Source organism: Aphelocoma coerulescens, chromosome 4 (genome assembly GCF_041296385.1).
Source record: "Aphelocoma coerulescens isolate FSJ_1873_10779 chromosome 4, UR_Acoe_1.0, whole genome shotgun sequence".
NCBI lineage: Eukaryota > Metazoa > Chordata > Aves > Passeriformes > Corvidae > Aphelocoma > Aphelocoma coerulescens.
Genome location: NC_091017.1, coordinates 45763695 through 45784412, shown reverse-complemented (window position 1 = coordinate 45784412; position 20718 = coordinate 45763695). Strand labels below are relative to the sequence as shown.

The window sequence follows — 20718 nt, the reverse complement described above, 5'->3', positions numbered from 1 at the left end:
AGCAAGAACTGGACTTGTCTGAATTTTCCCCCCCTTCTCATACACTTGAATGCATGAGGATAGGACAGCTAGTCCATAAAAGAAATAGACAGGTGTTAGCACGATCCAGTGTCCAGTGTAGCTCTGAACAGAAAACAAAGTTCAGATCAGATGTGAATATATACACAATGCAGGGGTTTATGACTATCAGAATATTTTTTTTTCCTTCGTAGGAAAGGGTAGCAATATACAGTAAAAGCCACAGAAACTTATTTATTGTTCTGGTCAAAATTCAAGACTGTCTCTATCTTAACTCACCAGGATCAACCACAACTTCTTCTAAAGTACTGTAAGTGACAAATATGCTCACATGAAACACAAAGGGCATAGCAAACACCCTGTGAGCTGTGCAGGTGAAAGAATCACAGATGCAGATCATAAGGACACATAGACAAAACCATACACATACAAGCAGAGGCTTTATTCACAGAAGCAGTCCTACAGTAATTGAAGAGGTAATCCCCCTGAAGTACCAGTCAGAAGAGCCAGCAATTAAAGACCTTCCATTCTGAATCTGCCAACTTGTTTCTTGCAGGAAAGAATTCTAAAGGTGACACAGGGCATTACAGGAGAACAAGAATTCACAGGTAGGAGGGATTCTTTTAAGTAGAAAGAAAAAGAAACAGAGTTGCCTGAATTGGCAAATGGACTTTCAGTATTCCTCCAGTTTTTCTTAGAATAACAACAGAAAAATTAACACTAGACAGCAGATAGAAAAAACACTGGCTATCTCTAAAGAGCAAGCATCTCCCCAAAACCTCTGGAGATAAGGCCTATGGCATATGTTTTAAACATAAAGAACTCAACACTGTAGGGGAAGTTGGCAAGAGGAACTAACGATGTTGGTGACACTCCTTCCCTTCTTCCATGTGTTTTACAAGGTATGGTAATCAAGTCTTATTATTCACGAAGCTGTGCTTGAAGATGAGCTTCTTGCTAAGTTATTGAACTCATGTTCCAGGACTGCCAGTGCTACATATTTCTGGGTGCTGGTATTTTCAAACCATGATTTTAAAAATTGCTTCCTTAGAATTAATAGAAAAACCTTTATGCACACTTGCACATAAGGAAAAGTGAACATAATCTATATTTAAAGCAATGCAAAAAGATTATAATTTAAACTAAGCAAATTGCAATTATTGCTCAACCTTGTTGAAGGATTATCTTCTAGTTCATCTCCCTGTTGGCAATACATTTTAAAATGAAATATTTGAACATTGAAGTGGTTTTTAAAATTATCTTCCATATATTTTTCTTGCAGCCATAATTAGAATCTAAACCTATTTTATTCTGAAGGACCTGAAGTGGACCAGAAGATGTGCAAATGAACTGTCAGTGATTTGCATTCATTTGCTTTTTTCTAAGATAATAGGATACCTTGGATGTTGCTGCAGATCAAATAGTGAATTAAAAATAGTTAATTAAAATGTTAAATAAAGTGAATTAAAAGTTACAAAGACAAGTTCTTTATTACTGTTTTTCTCAAATCAATACAACTCCTGTTATTTCCAAATTTATAATGACTTTAAAGTGCATGTTTTTGAGCACCTTCAAAAGATTAGTCACCAGCAGCATCATATAAAAGTTGCTGAACATATGCACTGAATGTAAAACATTTTAGTATAGTGCTATATGAAAAACCTAGTAATACCTATCAAGATCAATATAGTAACAGAAAAACTGTGGTATTTTCCCTTTTATCCTAAAGAGTTGAATGGGTCCATTGATTTTACTGTTTCATCTGTAAAAAAAATCCAACCTTTCTAGTCTATTCCTTTTTTTCTCTTGGAATCTTTTAACAAAGAATTTGCAAAACATCAAAAATATTTGCCTAGAAAAAATATAGCAACAAAGGTATATCAGCTACCTACTATGGATAAACTTACTCTCCTTGACTGCTAATCAAAGCTGATTACATGACACTTTAAAGTACTGTTGCATTTGAACTGTTAAGAAAGATGTGTGGTAGTCTTGGTGTAAATATTTTTTTACTTATATTCACCCCAAGATGGAACATTTATTCTCTGAAAACTTGCATGGCTAGATGTCTCATTTCAGTTGTCAAGCCAGGGACTTTAATGCAACAGTGGTCTGATTCTGTCAACTGCATTACATGAGGCACATTCAAAGCTTAAGGGAGAATTCAGATTTCTTAAAACAGAAACAAAGATAATTCAGTAGCCTCTTATTTAAATAAGATGTATCTGTTATGTCTTGTTTCAGATTTGCCCATTTATTGTGATGAACAGCAAACCTACCCCATTTTATAAGTCTCCACTATACCTAAATAGTCTTTAGTATTATCCTGGGCTTTCTCCTCAACATAGCTTTTTTTTTTTTTTTTTTTTTCCCCAGCTAATGTTGTTCAGTCTAAAAATATGGTAAAAAATTACAGCTACAGAAATGATGGGGAAGTGCATACTGGATTGCTGACTCTTTTGAGGCAAGGGTTGTTTTGTTCATACAAAGGCAGGAAAAACATTCTGTAAATGTTGGGTTTCTATCTAATAAAGTCATAATCAATGATTTTAAATATTGTGGGGGAGAAGAAAATTTCCGATTTACACGTTTCAAGACCAGGTTAAGACTATAGGCTAATAACTTTTCTGTATTCCTTCAGGGATTTATTTTATTGCTTCTCATTCTATAAGTCTTTCTTTTTCTTCCTTAAACTTGCTTTCTGGAAAAAAGCTGAGGCTCAAGTTTTTTTAATCTATTTTAGTTTTTTTTTCCCCACAAGTCCAACAGAAGTCTTGCTTTGTCCTTTAAATCACAGCCCTCATAAAACAGAAGTGTTAAGAAAAGCAATGACAAAGTAATGCCTCAAAATTAATCGGAAACACCTTTCTTAGGTAAGAGCAGTGATGAAGTGATCCAACCATTTTTTAGTTCAAAAGCCTTATTTATTACAAAGAAATCAACCACCCCAAACCCAAACCCAACAAAACCACCACAAATCTCTTGAGAGATATAATTAAGTGGCACTATATGATCATGTATAGCCTATTTGCATGTTGATGGCACAGAAAAGTACAGTCTGATGAAAAGACTTATGAACCAAAGGAAAAAGAAACAGAGGCCAATTAATGCAATGTTCAAAGGACACACTGAGCTGGGAGTTTATACTATGTAGTGAAACACTTGTGTTGCAGATTTCCATCTCATGACTGGCTAAAAAAGATCAAAGCGTTTTTATTCCATATTAAGAATAACAGAATATTACAGCAAACATGCAATAAGGATAAATGTAATAAGCTTTAATAAAAGATGATAATAAGGCTTGATAAGAACTTTTGGAATGTCACCAAATCTGAAATGTAAGATGAAAGCATCTGCATGTAGAGATTGTAGTGTGTTATTTGGAACCCCACGGAGCTAAACTGTGATTAGAACTCCATATTTTTCCATAAATTAGCTTTTGTTTTGAATTTCCTGCTGAGATCATATGCAAGTTGATTGAATGTGCAAGTCAATATATAGGTTTTCTAATCCTTTGCTGTTTTTAGGCTTCATGATATCACAATTACAGCAGTCCACTTGTAGATCAAAGGTACATGATTGAGGCTGAAAGAAAATAACCTATAACCTCTTTACAAAACTTCTTCACGGTGATTTAGACCTATCCATGATAATTACCATTCACCTACCTGAACCGTGCAATTATGCAGATGCATAAACCAACCACTACATGCAGATCAACTTGCAAGCCCACAGAATTTCCACTTGAATCCATATTTAAAAACAGAATGGACACGCTGAGTTCACCTTCAAGGGGGCCTTTTTACACAACTCTACCTTACCTCAATGTCTCCAGTGTAAACTTGTAAGTCATTAGCTATCTGCATAAGCAAATAATCTTGTGCAAACCCTTGGTTCAAAACCCCAAGGTTTACAACAGCTCAGTGATCGCAGTCACCTCTTACTGAAGCATCACCACCACTCTAGGGACTGGATATTAGATAGGGCATCCTTTATTATTTAGTCATTAATATGTTTTATGTGCATTGGAATAACATACCATGTTCCTCCACTGAAGTGAAATGTGTTTTTTACGCAACTCTTCCTGTAAGCAAAGTTATACGATAGGTACAGGAAAAATACTATCAACAGAAAAAATTATTTACCATATATGATTTATGAAAGGAAACCATGACATAAAGACAAACTTATTGTTAATTGTTTGTGAAGCTAGTGAATTGCTTGCAAGTCAGTTTGTAAACCACTTTGTATTTTGTATCAGTTATTTAAGCCTTGGAAAAAACAAGTTAGGATTACAGTTTCACATTGATTTGTTTTCCCCCTTTAAAGTTAAATCAGCCACAACATGGAACGGTAAAATCTTACAGGTGATATAAAGAATAGCCAGTCTTAGTTCTAAAGCAATGGTCACTGATAAAATTGATAAAGAAAACCAACCACTCCTTTTACTGTGTGAAAAGACATTGGATCAGTAATAAGAATGTATTTTAAAATTATCCTCTACTTTTGGCTACAGCTGATTTGAAATAACAGTAGGGATTGCATCTCTCCTTTTCAAATGTGGACACCTCAATTTCACTACCTCTACTTGAGAGTACTAACAGGAGACAGGAAAGAAGTAGCTGGGGAAATAACTAAAACCTGGGAAATAACTTGAAAACATAAATAACTTTTCCTTAGCAGTGTGAAAAGATTTGGAGTGAGTCAAATGAGGACCCATTGTCCAGCAAAAATGCCTCAATAAAAAGTGGTGTGGGACTTGACATCTCAAAGACGAAAGAGAAGGCAAAACAACAGACAATCCTGGAGCTTTACCAAGTGAAGATAAAACTTACTGTACCCAGTTGCTGTGTTAACACCTCATGAATCAGTGGTTAGCAGTAGGTTAACTGTGCAGCTGGATATTGTTTTAGTTCTTAATGAGTATTATTGAAATAAAAATACTACTCTTCCTGTACCATAATAAGGGTAACTTAGAAATATTTTTAAATTAAAAATCTCACGGGAAACATACCTATTTTCTATATGTAGAGGTTTCTGGAACTAGCTCATTTTCCAAACGGCTGATATTCATTTATATATCTAACCACCCCCCCATTACTGCTTCTACAGAACTAGTAAAAGAGATGCATTTGTGTCATCCTATTTTATCAAATTTTGTCAAAACCACACTGGTTTTGTTTGATTGGTTTTATTATTGAGGAAAAGCAAGCTTTTGAAATGCAAATGTCCATGTCATCCAAACAGTTGCAGCATGTTTCTTTTTCCTGGATTATAAAACTACAAATGCTGTTATAGGTGACAATTCCTAACAGACAGTGGGCCTGGGTTTTTTTTTTGTGAATGGAGTTGTCTGAAATGTCATCAATTTCCTGTCTACTTCAGAGGACATCTAACTTTCATCCATAACTAATCACTGCAGTGGGGTAATTACACCCATATAAAACCCATGTGTTCTTGTGATCTTAGTCATAAACGTAATATCAAATAGTATTGCTTAAAGCAAGGTTGGACACATGTACTTGACCTTTTCATTCTATAGTGCTTGTGTATGGAGAGGTTTACCAAAATCTCATCTAAGTCAGACATTTTTAACAGCATGAATTTTTTTAAAGCATTCAAAAAGAGAACAAGCAGTTCTCTTCACAGAAAAGAACCAAGAAAAGATTGCAGTTTACAGAAAAGATGCATTTTATACACAAAATTACCAGCTTTAATACCTGTACTGTAATTCAAATATCAGAGCAAACAGCAGATCTCTAAGAGCTGGCTTCTTTCATCACAGGCATGAGTCAGAAATTAATTGAAACTACCAGCAAAGAAGAGAAGACTAATCCTATGTCCACTACAACTTGAGTAATCACCCAAGCAATTTAATATCTGCTTTGCAAAATCTCTTAAACATAAGCAGTTATTTGAAGTATTACACACGTTTACCGACTACTAAAATACACTACATGTTTACCTGGGCTGATAAAATACAAAGAACATCTCTTAAACTACTCTAAGCTTGCTATTTATCAAAAAATGGTGCATTTTAACTGAGTATCTCATTAGTCTGAAAAATTGCTAATATTTAGGAGTCTATCAGAAGACTATAGGAGGACTGCAGGACACACATCTCCACAAAACATGCTTGCAAGACATTTCAGTTTTTCTGAAAGCAGCATCCAGATTTTAAAAAAACATCGTACTGCATCATGATATGAAGTGTGGGACTTATGGGCAATGACATCATCATGTCATCTTGCAGATTATTACTACACCTCTTACATTGCCAGAATTACTGAGTTTCAATTTTCTCCACTGGGCAAAAGTGGAAGGGTGACAGGACTATTGCCAAAAACCTTGTGATAAATCTTAATTGGAATACAAGCCTTTGGAGCAGAGGTGGGTATGTGCATTGACAGATTAACTTTTTTAATCCCTTGAAATCTTGTCAAGTCTCTTTTAACCTCCTGATTGTCAATTACATGTTCCTACATCCTTTTGTGTGAGGATTATCTTTCTCAATGAACGTTTTATTCTCGTGCCACTAACAATAATAGCAAGTGACATCCACAACACCAATCAAGTATTAACACCCTGCACTCTTGAAACAGTAATATTATGCTTTGCACTTAATCTGGAACACAGCAACAAGATCTTTGCTTTAAAAACATCAGCCAAAGGCATTATCCACAATGGTATTCTTGCAAGAGACAAACAAGTATATTTCATGTTTATGCTTCAAGACATAGATGTTCAATATGTTTAGATTTTGTACTATTTCAAAAAAGATGTTTAAAACATTTTCAGCCCAATAAGGTGGTGAAGCACAACAACTTCATTTTTGGACTAGTCATTCTATCTCTGTCTCCCAGTCTAGAAAGAAAGAATGTGATGAACATATGAAATCACATTATTATTTACAAAATATTTCCACTCTAAGGAAGCCAAATGAGCTCATCATCAATGCTACAAACATTATATGAAACTCATACAGATATCTAAAACTCATAGCTTTGGGATACCAAGGAAAATAATTTGATCTCATGTTAGACAGAGCTGAAAACCTCTGTAACGCACAAAGTCATGGAAGTACTAGCTGTAATATTAAGCCTCATGTTAAAGCAAAAAACCAGTGTGGAAAGTCCCATTTGTATATGAATACTACCATTTACCAAGCACATGTCAGGAATGAGTGAAAGGAGTTGCCTGAACCAATATTAGAAAGGCACAGGCTACATTTATCAATTATCTGGCTTTTATGATTCTGTTTTTAAAGATTTTTAAGTACTGAAATGGAAGTAGGATCTTGGTACTTCAGACTTCAAGGGCTATTCTAAGGTCCATTCAGGAGTTAAAATCCTTTAGAAATATCAAGAGGTGGTTTTCTAGCGGCTAAATAATTGTGCTGTACTACATTCATTGGGTATCTGACTATATACACTGAAGGCCCAGTTGCCCAGTGACTACACATCCTCTGGCCTGCCTTCTAGTTAAACTACATACCTGCTCTTCTGGCAGGAGAGAGCACATGTGGCACTGCTGTCTAAAACAACAGGCAGGCAGATTTTGTCAGGCATAGAGAAGAGCCACATGTGCTGGGAAGGCAGAGCCCTACACATGGCAGTGCCATCAGAGGCAGGTTCTGGCTGCCCCTGACACTCGGAGCTAAGAGAGATCTGGAAACGTCCATTCTGGACAAAAGAGAGACATCACTATGTACCTAATCCACAGCTTCTTGATTTGAGAGGTAGCCACTTCCAAATCCCACCAAGCTTTAATTTTGAAAAAAAAAGATGACAAGGAGCATTGCTGCTGCCTCCAAATGCACTAGAGACAAACAAAACCTTCCCTAAAAACCCCAGGAATTGTTAAAATGACTCGTCAGTCTACACTTTGCAAGAAGTGATGTACTTTCTACAGTGCTGGAGACACTGGTTGTCTTCACAAATCCAGATATAGGCTGGATATTGCTCACACAGTGAACAAGAATATGAGAACAGCAATGTGGTTCTGGAAAGTGCATAGTGCAATCAGACAATGCTAAGGAGCCATGCTTAGATAGCTGGCATGCTTTCTCAGAAAGATTTACATAAAAGAAGTTTCCCTGCTGTAGATTTTTGCATAGTAGCTTGAATACATTGTGATATGTAGATTTGGTAAACTGTAAAATCTCAGAGCACTTCCTTCACATGATGACAACAGATCAAAAGGAAAATCAGAAATTTTTTTTAAAGAATCAGATATATAAATATATTAGTTTACCTCATGGCTTTAGTTTGTTGGAAAAAGAAATGGGCTGAGAGCATAAACCTGGATAACTGTAAAAATCTGCCACATATCTGTAGACAGGGAACATATTTCCAACCCACACACACCTCAGTAAAGCTCCAGACATAGCTAAGGTCCCAGCAAAGCTGAGTGAAGCAGACAGAAATGGGAAGAGAATGAAGAAAGCCAAAAGTTCTTGATGAAACTCTCAGTGACAACAGCATTACAATACTCAAAATTAAATGCATGTCAAAGAGAGAAACAGTATCCATAAACAGATAATGAAAGTAAAGGTGATTAATGGCAATTAAACAATATTCTCCCTCATGCCTGTTAATTACAATACCTATGCTGGGTATTGTAATAAAAATTTCATTTAAATGGCATTATTAACTAAGTTGTTTTCCTTATTCCTGGCAGTAACCGAGCTTTACAAACAGCAGAATAATGTTAACTTGGCATTGCAATCAAAAAGAAATATTAAAATGTTCTTTATTGGTAAAGTAAAATAGATTATTTTGGTTACAGGTATATTTAGTCATTGTTTTAGTCACAAAATTCAATTCTGTAATTGCCATGGCTCTAAATCCATTACTTTTGGGGAGAGTGGTTCTGCCCTACTATGACTTCTGTCCCTGAACTCAACAGGAAGAGCATCTCATCCTCTGCAATCTGGGAAGAGATGTGAATGCCAGCAGCGGTCACACTAAATCCTGAAAATATGGGAGAATCACAGATAACAAACTCAGAAATAGCACAGAAGACACAGAAAGTTAACCTCAGTCTACAGAAACAGACAATAATTTTTAACAATTACTTAAAACTCACCTGCAGATAGTTACACACTATCTTTCACACTTTGCATACTTCTGATGTGTCAGTCTCCTCTAATAATGAAACTTGTTTGCTATTTTCCCTGGACACTTCCTTCTTCTCTTTCTACCTTGAAACCCCTTAAGTTGCTCTGTTCTTATTCTCGAGAAGTTTTTGAGATAACTCTGAAGATAGTTGTGCATTATTAGAAATATACCAGCATATAATGTTCAGCTTCTTTTTAATATCTTGGGATGATGATAAAACAGTAACGTTTTTTGAATGACAAAAAGCATGAGTGTATATTACAATAATTGCAGAATAAGCACAATGTAGCTGTTTTTATACAGTGTAGGAATTATTAAAAATCTGTAATTATCAAACATGGTTTTCTAGCCTGGTATCTTTTCCATTCACATTTCCTTTGAAATTTGCATTACGATCATATGGTCATCTGTGTCATAGCAGAACCCAAGTTTTTCTACTGCTTCCCATAGAATGAAATATCAACTAAAATACATGTTTTCCCAGAAGACATTTCATCAGTTAAGTCTAAATGTTAGCTTTCTTTTCTATCCAAAATGGATTTACTTAAGCAGCAAAAAAGTACTGATAGATAAAGAAAGCAGTGATAAAAAAATGATAAAGGCAATAGTGACAAAAATAGTCACGTGGCCTTTTTAGTGAAATAAAATTCCTTTTTTCCTTTTTCTGCTTTTGTTTTTCTATTCCTCCTACAGAAGAGATGCTCTTCTGTTATCACTGACATGTAAATACTTGTTTTATCACCAAGAATAGTTGGCTGGTGTATATTCTTGTTCTGACCACTGACTGCTGAGATAAGGCTAACAAAATGATCAATCCCATGTTACACAAGGAGTAAAATGCTCAATGACTTGAAAGTATGACAGGTTGTTGTGAAGCAGTCAGGACAGGAAAGGCCTGACTGAATAGCTCAGGTCCTACTGTGCATTCAAATGATGTTTTATGTTCATAGAAACTTATTTAGCAGACATAAGGCAAAATTCATGAGAGACGCATGCAATTTTTCAGTGTACGACTCTTCATGCTTAGCTGACTGAATCTGGTATCATGTAATTCCAGCAATGACTGAGGAAAACTGCTCCCCTCTTCAGTACCATGTACAGTGAAAATGGCAGCAAATTCTTGTATTGATTTAGACAATGTCAAGACAGTGCCATCGGCAATGGAGAATCAATTGCCGGAGCAACTCCTGGGGAAGAAAGAGGGGCTCTGAGGTCCCCAAATTCTCATTAATTTCATCCATTAATTGCTGAATCCACACTACAGCAGAAATAATTAGTACAGTACAAATCAGTTTGTTAATACAGCTGGTCAGAGTCTGTGATATGTAACAACATATTGGAAACAACTCTTTCTGACTGGTTAGTTCTCTATAATTACACAGTGGATTTTTCTGTCAGGAAAAAATCACATCCAAGAACAACAAGCTCCTTCCCTTAGGAAAACCCAAGTGGACAAGAAAGATCCCAAAAAGTGGAATTGAAGGATGGTGGTTACATATGAAACTTTGACTTAGTGCTCATTTTTGACCTAGGAGGTGCTCTACAGAACTTTCCTTTCATTCATTCATTCATTCGTTCATTCATTCATTCATTCATTCATTCATTCATTCATTCATTCATTCATTCATTCATTCATTCACTGCAAGAGATGGATGCCAAAGGAGGCCATAAGCCATGGGGAAACAAAGGAAAAAGTTCTATGTTGCCTCCACATTGCAAAACTGGACTCTCTTTCTGGCTCTCACGTGATCTCTCTGTACCAAGTTGGTTAAAGCTGTTAATTTGTATATAGAAAGAGGTCAAACAAAGGGAACTTCACACTTCTTACTCTTTAATGGCTTATATTTAATACTGTTCTTCTGAGTCTTCCAAACAGGGAAAAAGATCCTAAAATCTTCATGTTGGAAAAAACGTTGCTTCTTTCCTTGGTTGCAAATCTGATTACAGACAGAAGTTAAGCAAATGAGAAGCTTAAAGAAATTCCAGTGTGAACTTGATCCCAAAATGAAGCAGTTTAAATTCTTTACTCCCCATTTTATAATCCATTATTTCAGAGAGCTTTTCACTGAATCCTTTACTTTAAACTAGAGCTGTTTTTAATTCCTGTCTTCTATATGTTGCTGCACTATCTTTTGGTTCACCACTTCCATGTTTCTGTTGCTTTAATTCTTTCTCAACCAGTTAACAGTGGATGAAGCCTCTAAACAAAGGATCAACATTTTCCACAACTCGCTTCTATTTTCTCTTACAATTAGAAAGTCTAATTGACAGGAATAGTAAGCTTAAATATTTTGTACATTGCAGAATGGTTGAGAGAGACCACGAGGGCTAGAACTGCAAGTTTGGCATGGGAAGACTTTCCTTTATACTGAAATAACATTTTCAACTCCTTGTGATCTCCAAGACTGCATTAAGTGGCTTTAGAGTGTAATGTTTGCTCTGGTCTCTACCCATGCTGACACTCTCTGCTCTCACCTCATCTTTGCAGACTTTGTAAATGTAGGAGTCTTTCCTGTCAGAGCGATGGAAGAAGTGCAAGACACACCAGACTCTTGATGCAGCTTCTTCCTCTGGCTGGGCTAATTGACGGAGCAGTAATTGACTGAGCAGCTCTGCAAAGGCAGACATGAAGTCTAGCAAACTGTCTCTTCTGCCTTATGTCGCCTGAGCAGAGGCAGCAGGATCTCAAGTCACTTTCTCTACCCCATACTCACTGTAACTAAAATAAGCCTGGGCATGACATGTTCATCTCTCTGCAGTTCTGAGACGGGCCTGGTTACACCACCACTCACTGGAGGAGCGGTCAATTGGCCCTTCACTCTGCAGCTGCCACAGTCACACAATGGACATCAGCCTTATCAAAGTGTACTGGCATATTTTGCAGCAATCATGCTGTATAACAGGTGATTTCCCAGCTCTTGACAGTGATACTTCATACTGAATTCCTTCTTTCATGCTACAAGGTGGTAGCATTTTCACACTTGTGGCAACATATCTCTGTTCAAAATATGTCTCTCACTGGCTATACAAACGTGACATGCCACCTCAGCTGCTGTAAACTTCAGCAGATGCCAGACCACTGTACTGGAAGCATGTCACAGGGTGCTAGAGGTCACACAATAATGCAAGCCCTTCTTTTTATGTTACAACCAATTTCCCACTCAGTCATTTCCCATTCACACCTATGTTATGAAACATGTCTCCTCTGATGACAGGCTAAAAGTGAGTTGGGGTTGTTCAGCCTGAAGAAGAGAAGGCTCTGGGGAGACCTTAGAGCAGCTTTCTATTATCTAAAGGGGACCTGAAAGAGACCTGGAAAGGGACTTCTCACAAAGACAGGAGAAAGGAGGATGGCTTTAACTGAAATAGGACAGGTTTAGATTAGATATTAGGAAGAAACTCTTTGCTGTGAGGTGGTTAGACAATGGAACAGGTTGCCCAGAGAAGCTGTGGATGCTCCATCCCTGCATGTATTCAAGGTCAGGTTGGATGGTGCTTTGAGCAATCTGGTACAGCACAAGGTGTCCCTGTCTATGGCACGGGGTTTGGAACTAGATGATCTTAAAGGTCTGTTTCAACCCAAACCATTCTATGAAATGGTTAACTAAGATGAAGGAGTGTTTCCATCTTACATTAACGATTTGTACTGATTTATACTTGGATGGCCTATTAAATAGAGAATATTTTTGTATTACATCTGTAGAGATGGGAAAACCACATATATGAATGAGTGCAATCCATTCGTGATTTTATGGACACAAAGTTCCCTAGAGAGCATCTCTGAGTGCTGAATTTTACATTTAGATTGCTGAGTTAGCTGAAAGATGTGTAATATCACCAGTAGGCATTGAGCTCCCTATTGACTGTGGGCAGAGGAAGGCCATTGTGCATTGTTTATTTCAGCAAGGATGAGAGCTGGCGTGCACCCATGAAATGAAATGTTGTACAGTTAATTTTTTTTTTTATACAGGGTATGTGAATAAATGATGTGTGGAGCTTTCGGCTCTTGCTCACTGGAAAGCTTGGTTCTTTTTCCTGAATACAGGAATAGAGGTGCATTAGACATACTTATATTTCTTAATGTGCCTATGGGAGAAATAATCTGGTACAGCTATCTTTCTGTGCACCTCAGATTCATAAGTAATCTGGCTCTTTGGGGCTAGCAAAGTGTAGAGCTCAGCTCACAATCAGGTCTCCAGTGTTTTACTGTATGTATGGCTGTTTTTCCCAGCTCCTGACAGTGATACTTCATGCTGAATTCTTTCTTTCGTATTTATGCATTTATTTAGTAGCAGATGTTTACTTCTGATGATTTATGAGGCAATACCACAGAGACTGAGCACAATTAATGTGTTTTGTAAGTGGGATTATTTCAATCCCATTAAAAAAAAAATCCAATGTCAAAACTTAACTTTAAACCACACCTTTAAATTCCTTGCACATTGACACAAAATAACCACAAATCCAATGATTGAAGGAGGCTGAACAGCAGCGGCCAGGCCTACATTTGCATATATGTCTTTTGCTCTTTGGGTCTGGCAGCTGAGGTGGAAAGGGTGCTCAGGAGGCTCAGCTTTGCTGGGTCAGAGGGGAATTTCTCCAGCTACTCAGCAACCCAGTTTCTTGCATTGTTCACAGGAGTTTCAGCTCAGTAAGAACTACTTCAAAGGCTCTACACAGCTTATGCTGCATCTTGCATTGAAATGCAACAAGCTTGTTTGAATGACGACAATGAGGATTTAAGGATCGTAAGGCCTTTAAGGCTCTATTATAAATTAACACTGATTTTAAAAAGAGGGCAGGAGAGATTGACTCTCTTCTATTTTCTTTCCTCAACTCCTTAAGACTATAAACTTGTGTGCAGCCAGTAACCAGACCATTACACTTTTATTTCCATAACTGTGGTGACCTAAACTTCTAATTAATAAATCAGTTAAAAGAAAGTCTTTGAAGACCATTTACGGACTCAGAGAGGAAAAAATCTGTAATCTGGACAAAGATGCAGAGGAAGTTAGGAGTGCAAAAGGATCCTGTTCTGTTCCTTTATTAAAGTCAAGGACACATTTTCTCATAGCCAAGAACTGCTCCTATTAACTGCCTAAAACTCAAATTACATAATATTTATAGTGAACATTTATGAAAATAATTAAAGAAATTAAGAAACAAAGCAAATCTTCTAAAATAAAAATTGGGAAATGGAATTTAACAAACAAATAGAGAAAAGTGACAATAATTAAAAATAAGCAACCCATAAGAGAGGAAGAAGTCTACATCTTCACTGCATGTTGTCTTTTTGGACAATTATTTTCCCTATTTCACAATCAAACATCTGTATTAGACTTTTGCTCCAGCTTTACACACAAACATACATGTATGTAATGATTAAATACGTGATAGTTAGCATTCCTAAATATTGTATTTCAGCAAAATGAGAGTTCCAAAGATACACTGCAAGTTATATTCACATCATGGAGTTTTTACAGCCTATGTTTTACGCATACTTTCATAAGAACTTGACCCCACATAATTTAATTGTAGTTCAAATACTTCTTTGAAGTTAATTCACTGAATGAGCTACAGAATGCTTGCAAAATATTCAAATTTTATGATTTCTCTAAACAATTATGACTTTCCATTAAATCCTTGTGGCTTTTACTGTACCAAAGACTTCACTATTTAAAGGTTAGTATGTCACAGTCCACGTGCAATCCACCAGACACCACTGTTCATAGTGACAGTTATAAAAAGTGGGACTCACCTATAAAGTAGGACAGCAGTATTGCCAGCAGCACTGAGACCCCTACAGCACAGAGTGCAGTACATTTCCAGCTACAGTACTTCGAAGACTTCTTGAATTTAAAAGCACTTCTGGATAGAGTGTTCCTAGGTAGTGGCCGAGTAGGAGGGGAATAAACAGAGCCGGATGCCATTGTGTACCCTGGTGTTGCAGTACTGAACAGCGGTGTGGTCCCTGTTCCTGTTTTGAATAGGAAATGCCTGTGAAAGAAAGAGCATATGGTAAAGTATAAAAGTAAATAAAGCTAGGGCACAGGCAATCATAACTCTTTTGTTTGACGTTGCCTATTTTTCAAATAGCTAACAACATCCAATCTACAAAGGGTCATAGAAGCAATAACTTGTCATGATGCTCACACATAAAAAGACACTTTAACTAAAGACCAAAGCTCCCAAACATTAATACACTGGTATCAGGAAACAGAACTACCCAAAATACAGTGTAGCAGGGAGGAAGTCTCTCATAGTTTATCCAACAAGTAGGGACAGGCTTTCTGCTGCTGTTTATTTGTGTTGGCTTCTGCAACAGACTGCAGAGAACTCCATTAAAAAGTCAATAATGTGACTGCAGCCCACACTACTTATCACAGCTTTCCTAGGTTAAGTACAAGGAAAACAGCAATCTCTCAGTTATAATCTTTTGGCAACTTTTCCAAAGATAGTCAGTTAAAATTTTTTTTGGGTGTGTTCTCAAAATTCACTAATTCACATCTACTTGCACAAAATCTTTCCATTTTGGTGTGTTCTCCATTTGGGTGTGTTCTCAAAATTCACTAATTCACATCTACTTGCACAAAATCTTTCCATAAAAAGATTTGATTATGGATACAGAAGCTAGTTACAGCATAGGAGAAGTACTCTAAAGAAATATATTTACTAAGAAGACCAAAAACCAGCAACAGATAAGAAAAGCAAAGTCACAGTTAAGCACACTGTGAGTTACCAGTTACCAGTTTACTTTTTCAATTAAAATTTCTGAAGGAAATATTACTCCCTGAGCTTCTCTATGGTAGAATCCTTTAATTTCAGTTCATGCAATCATAATTACTTTGAAAGAGCCTCTAAGCATGGCATATTCTATCCGGAGTTTTTCTCCAGATGCACGTACCCAACTCTATGAACAACAAAACCTCATTCAAAGGAAGGTCTTTGCACCAGGGGTTCTCCACCAATTTGTTATGTTGGCAACTCTGTAGCATATGGCTTGCCCTTACTTAATTAAGCTGTGGAAAATGAATACATTATGTCTAAAATGGTAAGGAAGCTTACTGTGGAGACTTGGAAGTTACCAACCGCTCAGCTAAATAGAACCAGAAAGGCGTTTGGGTTTTGCCATAGCTAAGAGACACTCATGAATTGCTGATAGTTACCTTACTCCTGAAGGTAAGTGCACGCCTATGCTGTATTTGCCTACTGCCTGTCACTTATACAGCACGGATCAGAGGATCTAGCACCAGCTGAGCTGGATGTGCATGGGAAAAGCCCTTCTGGTTACACCATGTGGCACTGTGAACTGCTTCTTAGCTGATGGGGCTTTGATTCTCTGGGACACATGCTTGGATTCTTGCATAGTAATGGACCAATTTACACTGTAGAGACACTAGAAATTAATTTGCCCCACTGCTGCCTGAGAAAAATACCAGCAGTTGATAAACAAGGTTTGTTGTTTTCAGGTGACTTTGCTATGGGAGGTTAACAGATGAATTAGAACATCTTAGCATAGGCCTTCTACTTGAAAATACTTGCATTACAAACATGATTCCATGAAATATTTTACCTAGGTTACTTCACTCTGAACAATATTAAACTTGATGGCAGGAACAACAGAAGGATATGCACTAGATCTACTGATGTACAACAGCACATCCCAAATTTTTCTGGCTTCTGAGCTCAGAGTATAACCAACAATCTCAAAAGACAAAGCCTCAGTGGCTTAAATCCTGTCTAAGAAGGTACTTCATTAAAAGTTGTGACATTTTCAATGTAGCAAACACTAAAATAATAACTAGCCTTATGTAAAAATGTTTACACTTTACAACAGCATTACTTTGTACAGATTCACAGGATCATGTAAATTCATTAAGTCCTGATAAAGTGTCTTATTCACTTGACCTTTATTGCTCTTTTATTCCTGGCTACATACGGTAAATGCTCTGTCCAACTGTATTTCACAAACAGTGTCTACGCAGATCCCAGGAAAATGCCAAATACAAAGGTAGCTGTTCCCCATTCCATGTGCAATGTGTACTGTTTTAGGGGACAGAAGGAAAGCCATACAGTAGATACAATAACACTCCTCCTATACACCAGCTTCCATGTTAAAAATAAGAAGCTGCCTGACCAACCTGCAATTTTCATATCCTCCTTCTCTTGCTGTTAGACTCAACAGACTAAAAGTGGAAATTGGCATTATACAAGCACTTGAATACAGCTCAAGCTTTAACAAAACAGTGCAATAGAACACTCTGCCACTGATATTTTCCTTTTTTTTCTCTGAGAAAGCGAGAACTGATGTTGGCTTTGGTAGACCACAGACTACTAGAGACTGTAATCCATATTCTCAAAGCCTTTGAGGAATTAATCCCATAGATAAACTCAAGAGATGACAGCAATGGTGTGAACTGTCATAACTGTGACAGTCCACCTCAGGCATCAAGGTAATGAAAGAAAATTGTAACTTTTATATGTGAATCTTAGAAAAATGTAGGTCGGAAATGACCCCTAAGATCATTGAGTCCAACTGTTAACTCAGTACTGCCAAGTTCACCACTATACCATGTCCCTAAATGCCACATATACACATTTTTTAAATACCTGGAGGGGTTATGACTCAACCACTTCACTGGGCAGACTGTTCTGATGCTTGACAACCCTTTCAAGGAAGTTTTTCCTAATAGCCAACTGAGGAGATATACTTACAGCTTTTTACCGGCTAGGCTCGTAGTTCAATGCCTTAGAAAGCCTCGGGCAGCCTAGAGAGGTAGCACGGGCAATCCAGCATTTCAGGAGCTCTGAAAGCGGTAAATGTATTACCTGGAAATCTGATACTACCAGCAGAAGCAAAGAGGGAGAAATACAGCTTTTGGTTTGCCTAATTTCCGCAATTAGAAGCTTTCAAATAGAAACAGACGACAAGATGTTCGCAGAAAGGGTTGCAAAGCCAAAGAGGGCAGGTCCCCCCTTGGTCCTTTCTTTTATTTGGAGAAGGGGAAAGGAGAGGACAGGGGCCGGACCCGGGGTGACCGACCAATCAGACACTGCTAAAGAGTTGGAGTTATATTTGGTTTTGCCTGCGCTTGGAACAAAGGGGTTCAGAGCACATGGCAGAGGCAAGTGTGTTGGGGAGGGGGAAGGGAAGCTCGGAACAGGCAGCAACATCCAACCTAAACTTCCCCTGATGCAACTTGAAGACATTTCTTTTTGTCCTATGGCTTGTGATGTGTGAGAAGAGACCAACCCCCACCTGGCTACAACCTCCTTTCAGGTGGTTGCAGAGAGTGGTAACACCCCCGTGAGCCTCCTTTTCTCCAGGCTAAACAACCTCAGCTCCCTCAGCCGCTCCTCACAGGACTTGTGCTCCAGACCCTTCACCATATTCGTTACCCTTCTCTGGACCTGCTCCAGCCCCTCAATGTCTTTCTTGTAGTGAGGGGCCCAGAACTGGACACAGCACTCGAGGTGTGGCCTCACCAGTGCCAAGTACAGAGGGAAGATCCTTCCCTGGTCCTGCTGCTACACTATTGCTCATACAGGCCAGGAAGCCTTCTTGGCCACCTGGGCACACTGCTGAATCATGTTCAGCTGCTGTCAACCAGCACTTCTAGGACTTTTCTGCAAGACAGCTTTCCAGCCACTCTGCCCCCAGTCTGTAGTGCTGCAGGAGGTTTTTGTGACCCAAGTGCAGGACTCAGCACTTGGCCTTATTTAGCCTTACACAATTGGCCTTGGCCCATTGATCCAGCCTGTGTTCCTTCTGTGGAACCTTCTACCCTCCAGCAGATCAACACTCCCATCCAGCTTTCTGTCTCTGTGAACTTGCTGAGGGTGCACTCAATCTCCTCATTAATAAATCACTGGTAAAGATTGTTGATAACAGACAAAGCATCACCATCTGGGCAAGGGAGGTGATTATTCTGCTCTGCTCTGCACTGCTGTGGCCTCACCTTGAATATTGTGTGCAGTTTTGGGCACAATATAAGAAGGATATAAAGCTATTACAGAGCTTCCAAGGGAGGGCCATGAGGATGGTGAAGGGCCTTGAGGGGAAGCCATATGAGGAGTGGCTGGAGGTCACTTGGTCTGCTCAGTCTGGAGAAGAGGAAACTGAGGGGAGACCTCATTGCAGTTACAATTTCCTCATGAGGGAAAGAGGAGGGGCTGGCAGTGCTCTCTTCTGTGTGGTGACCAGTGACAGGACCTGAGGGAATGGCCTGAGGTTGTGTCAGGGGAGGCTTAGGTTGCATATTAGGAAAAGGTTCTTCACCCAGAGGGTGGTTGGGCACTGGAGCAGGCTCCCCAGGGAAGTGGTCACAGCACCAAACCTGACAGAGTCCAGCAAGTGTCTGGACAACACTTTTGGGCACATGGTGTGACTTTTGGGGATGGTCCTGTGCAGGGCCGGGAGTTGAACTCGATGATCTTTGTGGGTCCCTTCCAACTCAGCTTATTCTGTGATTCTGTGAAATTAAGCAGGACTGGTCCCAATACTGAGCCATTGGGAACACCATTCATGACTGGCCACCAGCTGGATGTAACTCCATTCACCACCCTCTGGGCCCGGCCATTCAGCCAGTTTTCTACCCAGGGAAGAGTGCACCTGTCTGTGCCTTGATCAGCCAGTTTCTCCAGAAGAATGCTGTGGGAATTCAACAGTAGGAATTCAGGAATGTGTTGTCTTAGGCAGCACATGGCACAGCTCCTCACTTTAAGCTATTCTCCTTTGCTTTGAATCCCATGAATACAACACCAGAGTGGTTGCACCGTCTGGCTGAATGCTGAGGGAAGAATAATGACAGAAAAGTCAGTCTGGCATCTTCATGTGGGTTAAGAAAATTTGTTTGGATCTCTCTATTTCTAATGAGTGGAGTTACTAACAAAGTTGTCAGAGACTCTCCTGCTACATTAACTCCGAGTGATAAGTATTTAAAGTGTAATGCTATTAGACTTGCACATCTTGTCTGCCTCACTGAGCCATGCCAAACTGTTCCTATGAGACTCTTAGAAGGATATGGTATCTGACAACAAATCCAGGCTGCTTCCAGATAATGCTGAAATTCTTATGCTCTTGAAATACAATCCATCCATAAATGATTTTAATTATCTATATATCTATCTACCTTGTATTTTCAAACTATGGAACTCAAATAGCTAATTTCCAAAGCCTAAACTGTTTGCACTACTTGACCAGGCACTGACTTACGGGAAATTACACTATGTTTCATCTCATAGGGAGCTTATTCCATCTGCAATAGTGTATCTTCCCTTCAAAATTGATCACATAACATGCACTTGCTAGATCTTCACGTAAGCAGCACTTTAAATATTTTATTAAGCTATGGCGTACAAAAATCCAGTGAATCATGCTAATATTTTACAAGACAAGCCAGTTCTGTATTATTAAATAATTCAGTTCAACTTTTTAAGCAAATAATATTCTACTTTTACATTTATTCAATATATACTTCTGCCAACCTATTCAATAGATGTTGCTATTAAAAAGTGCAGCTAATCGTAACATTTTAGGTGGGAAGTATTCAGTACCTAACAAATCTAAACTACAAACTGG

General features: G+C 38.3%; 1 protein-coding gene across 50 annotated transcripts in view; it reads right to left on the bottom strand.

Moving 5' to 3' along the window:
• TENM3 (teneurin transmembrane protein 3) overlaps nt 1-20718 on the bottom strand; it is a 1310258-nt gene that overhangs the window by 104723 nt on the left and 1184817 nt on the right. For all 50 annotated transcript variants that reach the window (XM_069013799.1, XM_069013797.1, XM_069013796.1 and 47 more), the window contains one exon: nt 14896-15134. In XM_069013799.1, the coding sequence (XP_068869900.1) occupies nt 14896-15134 (239 nt within the window). The remainder of the gene's footprint in view (nt 1-14895; nt 15135-20718) is intronic.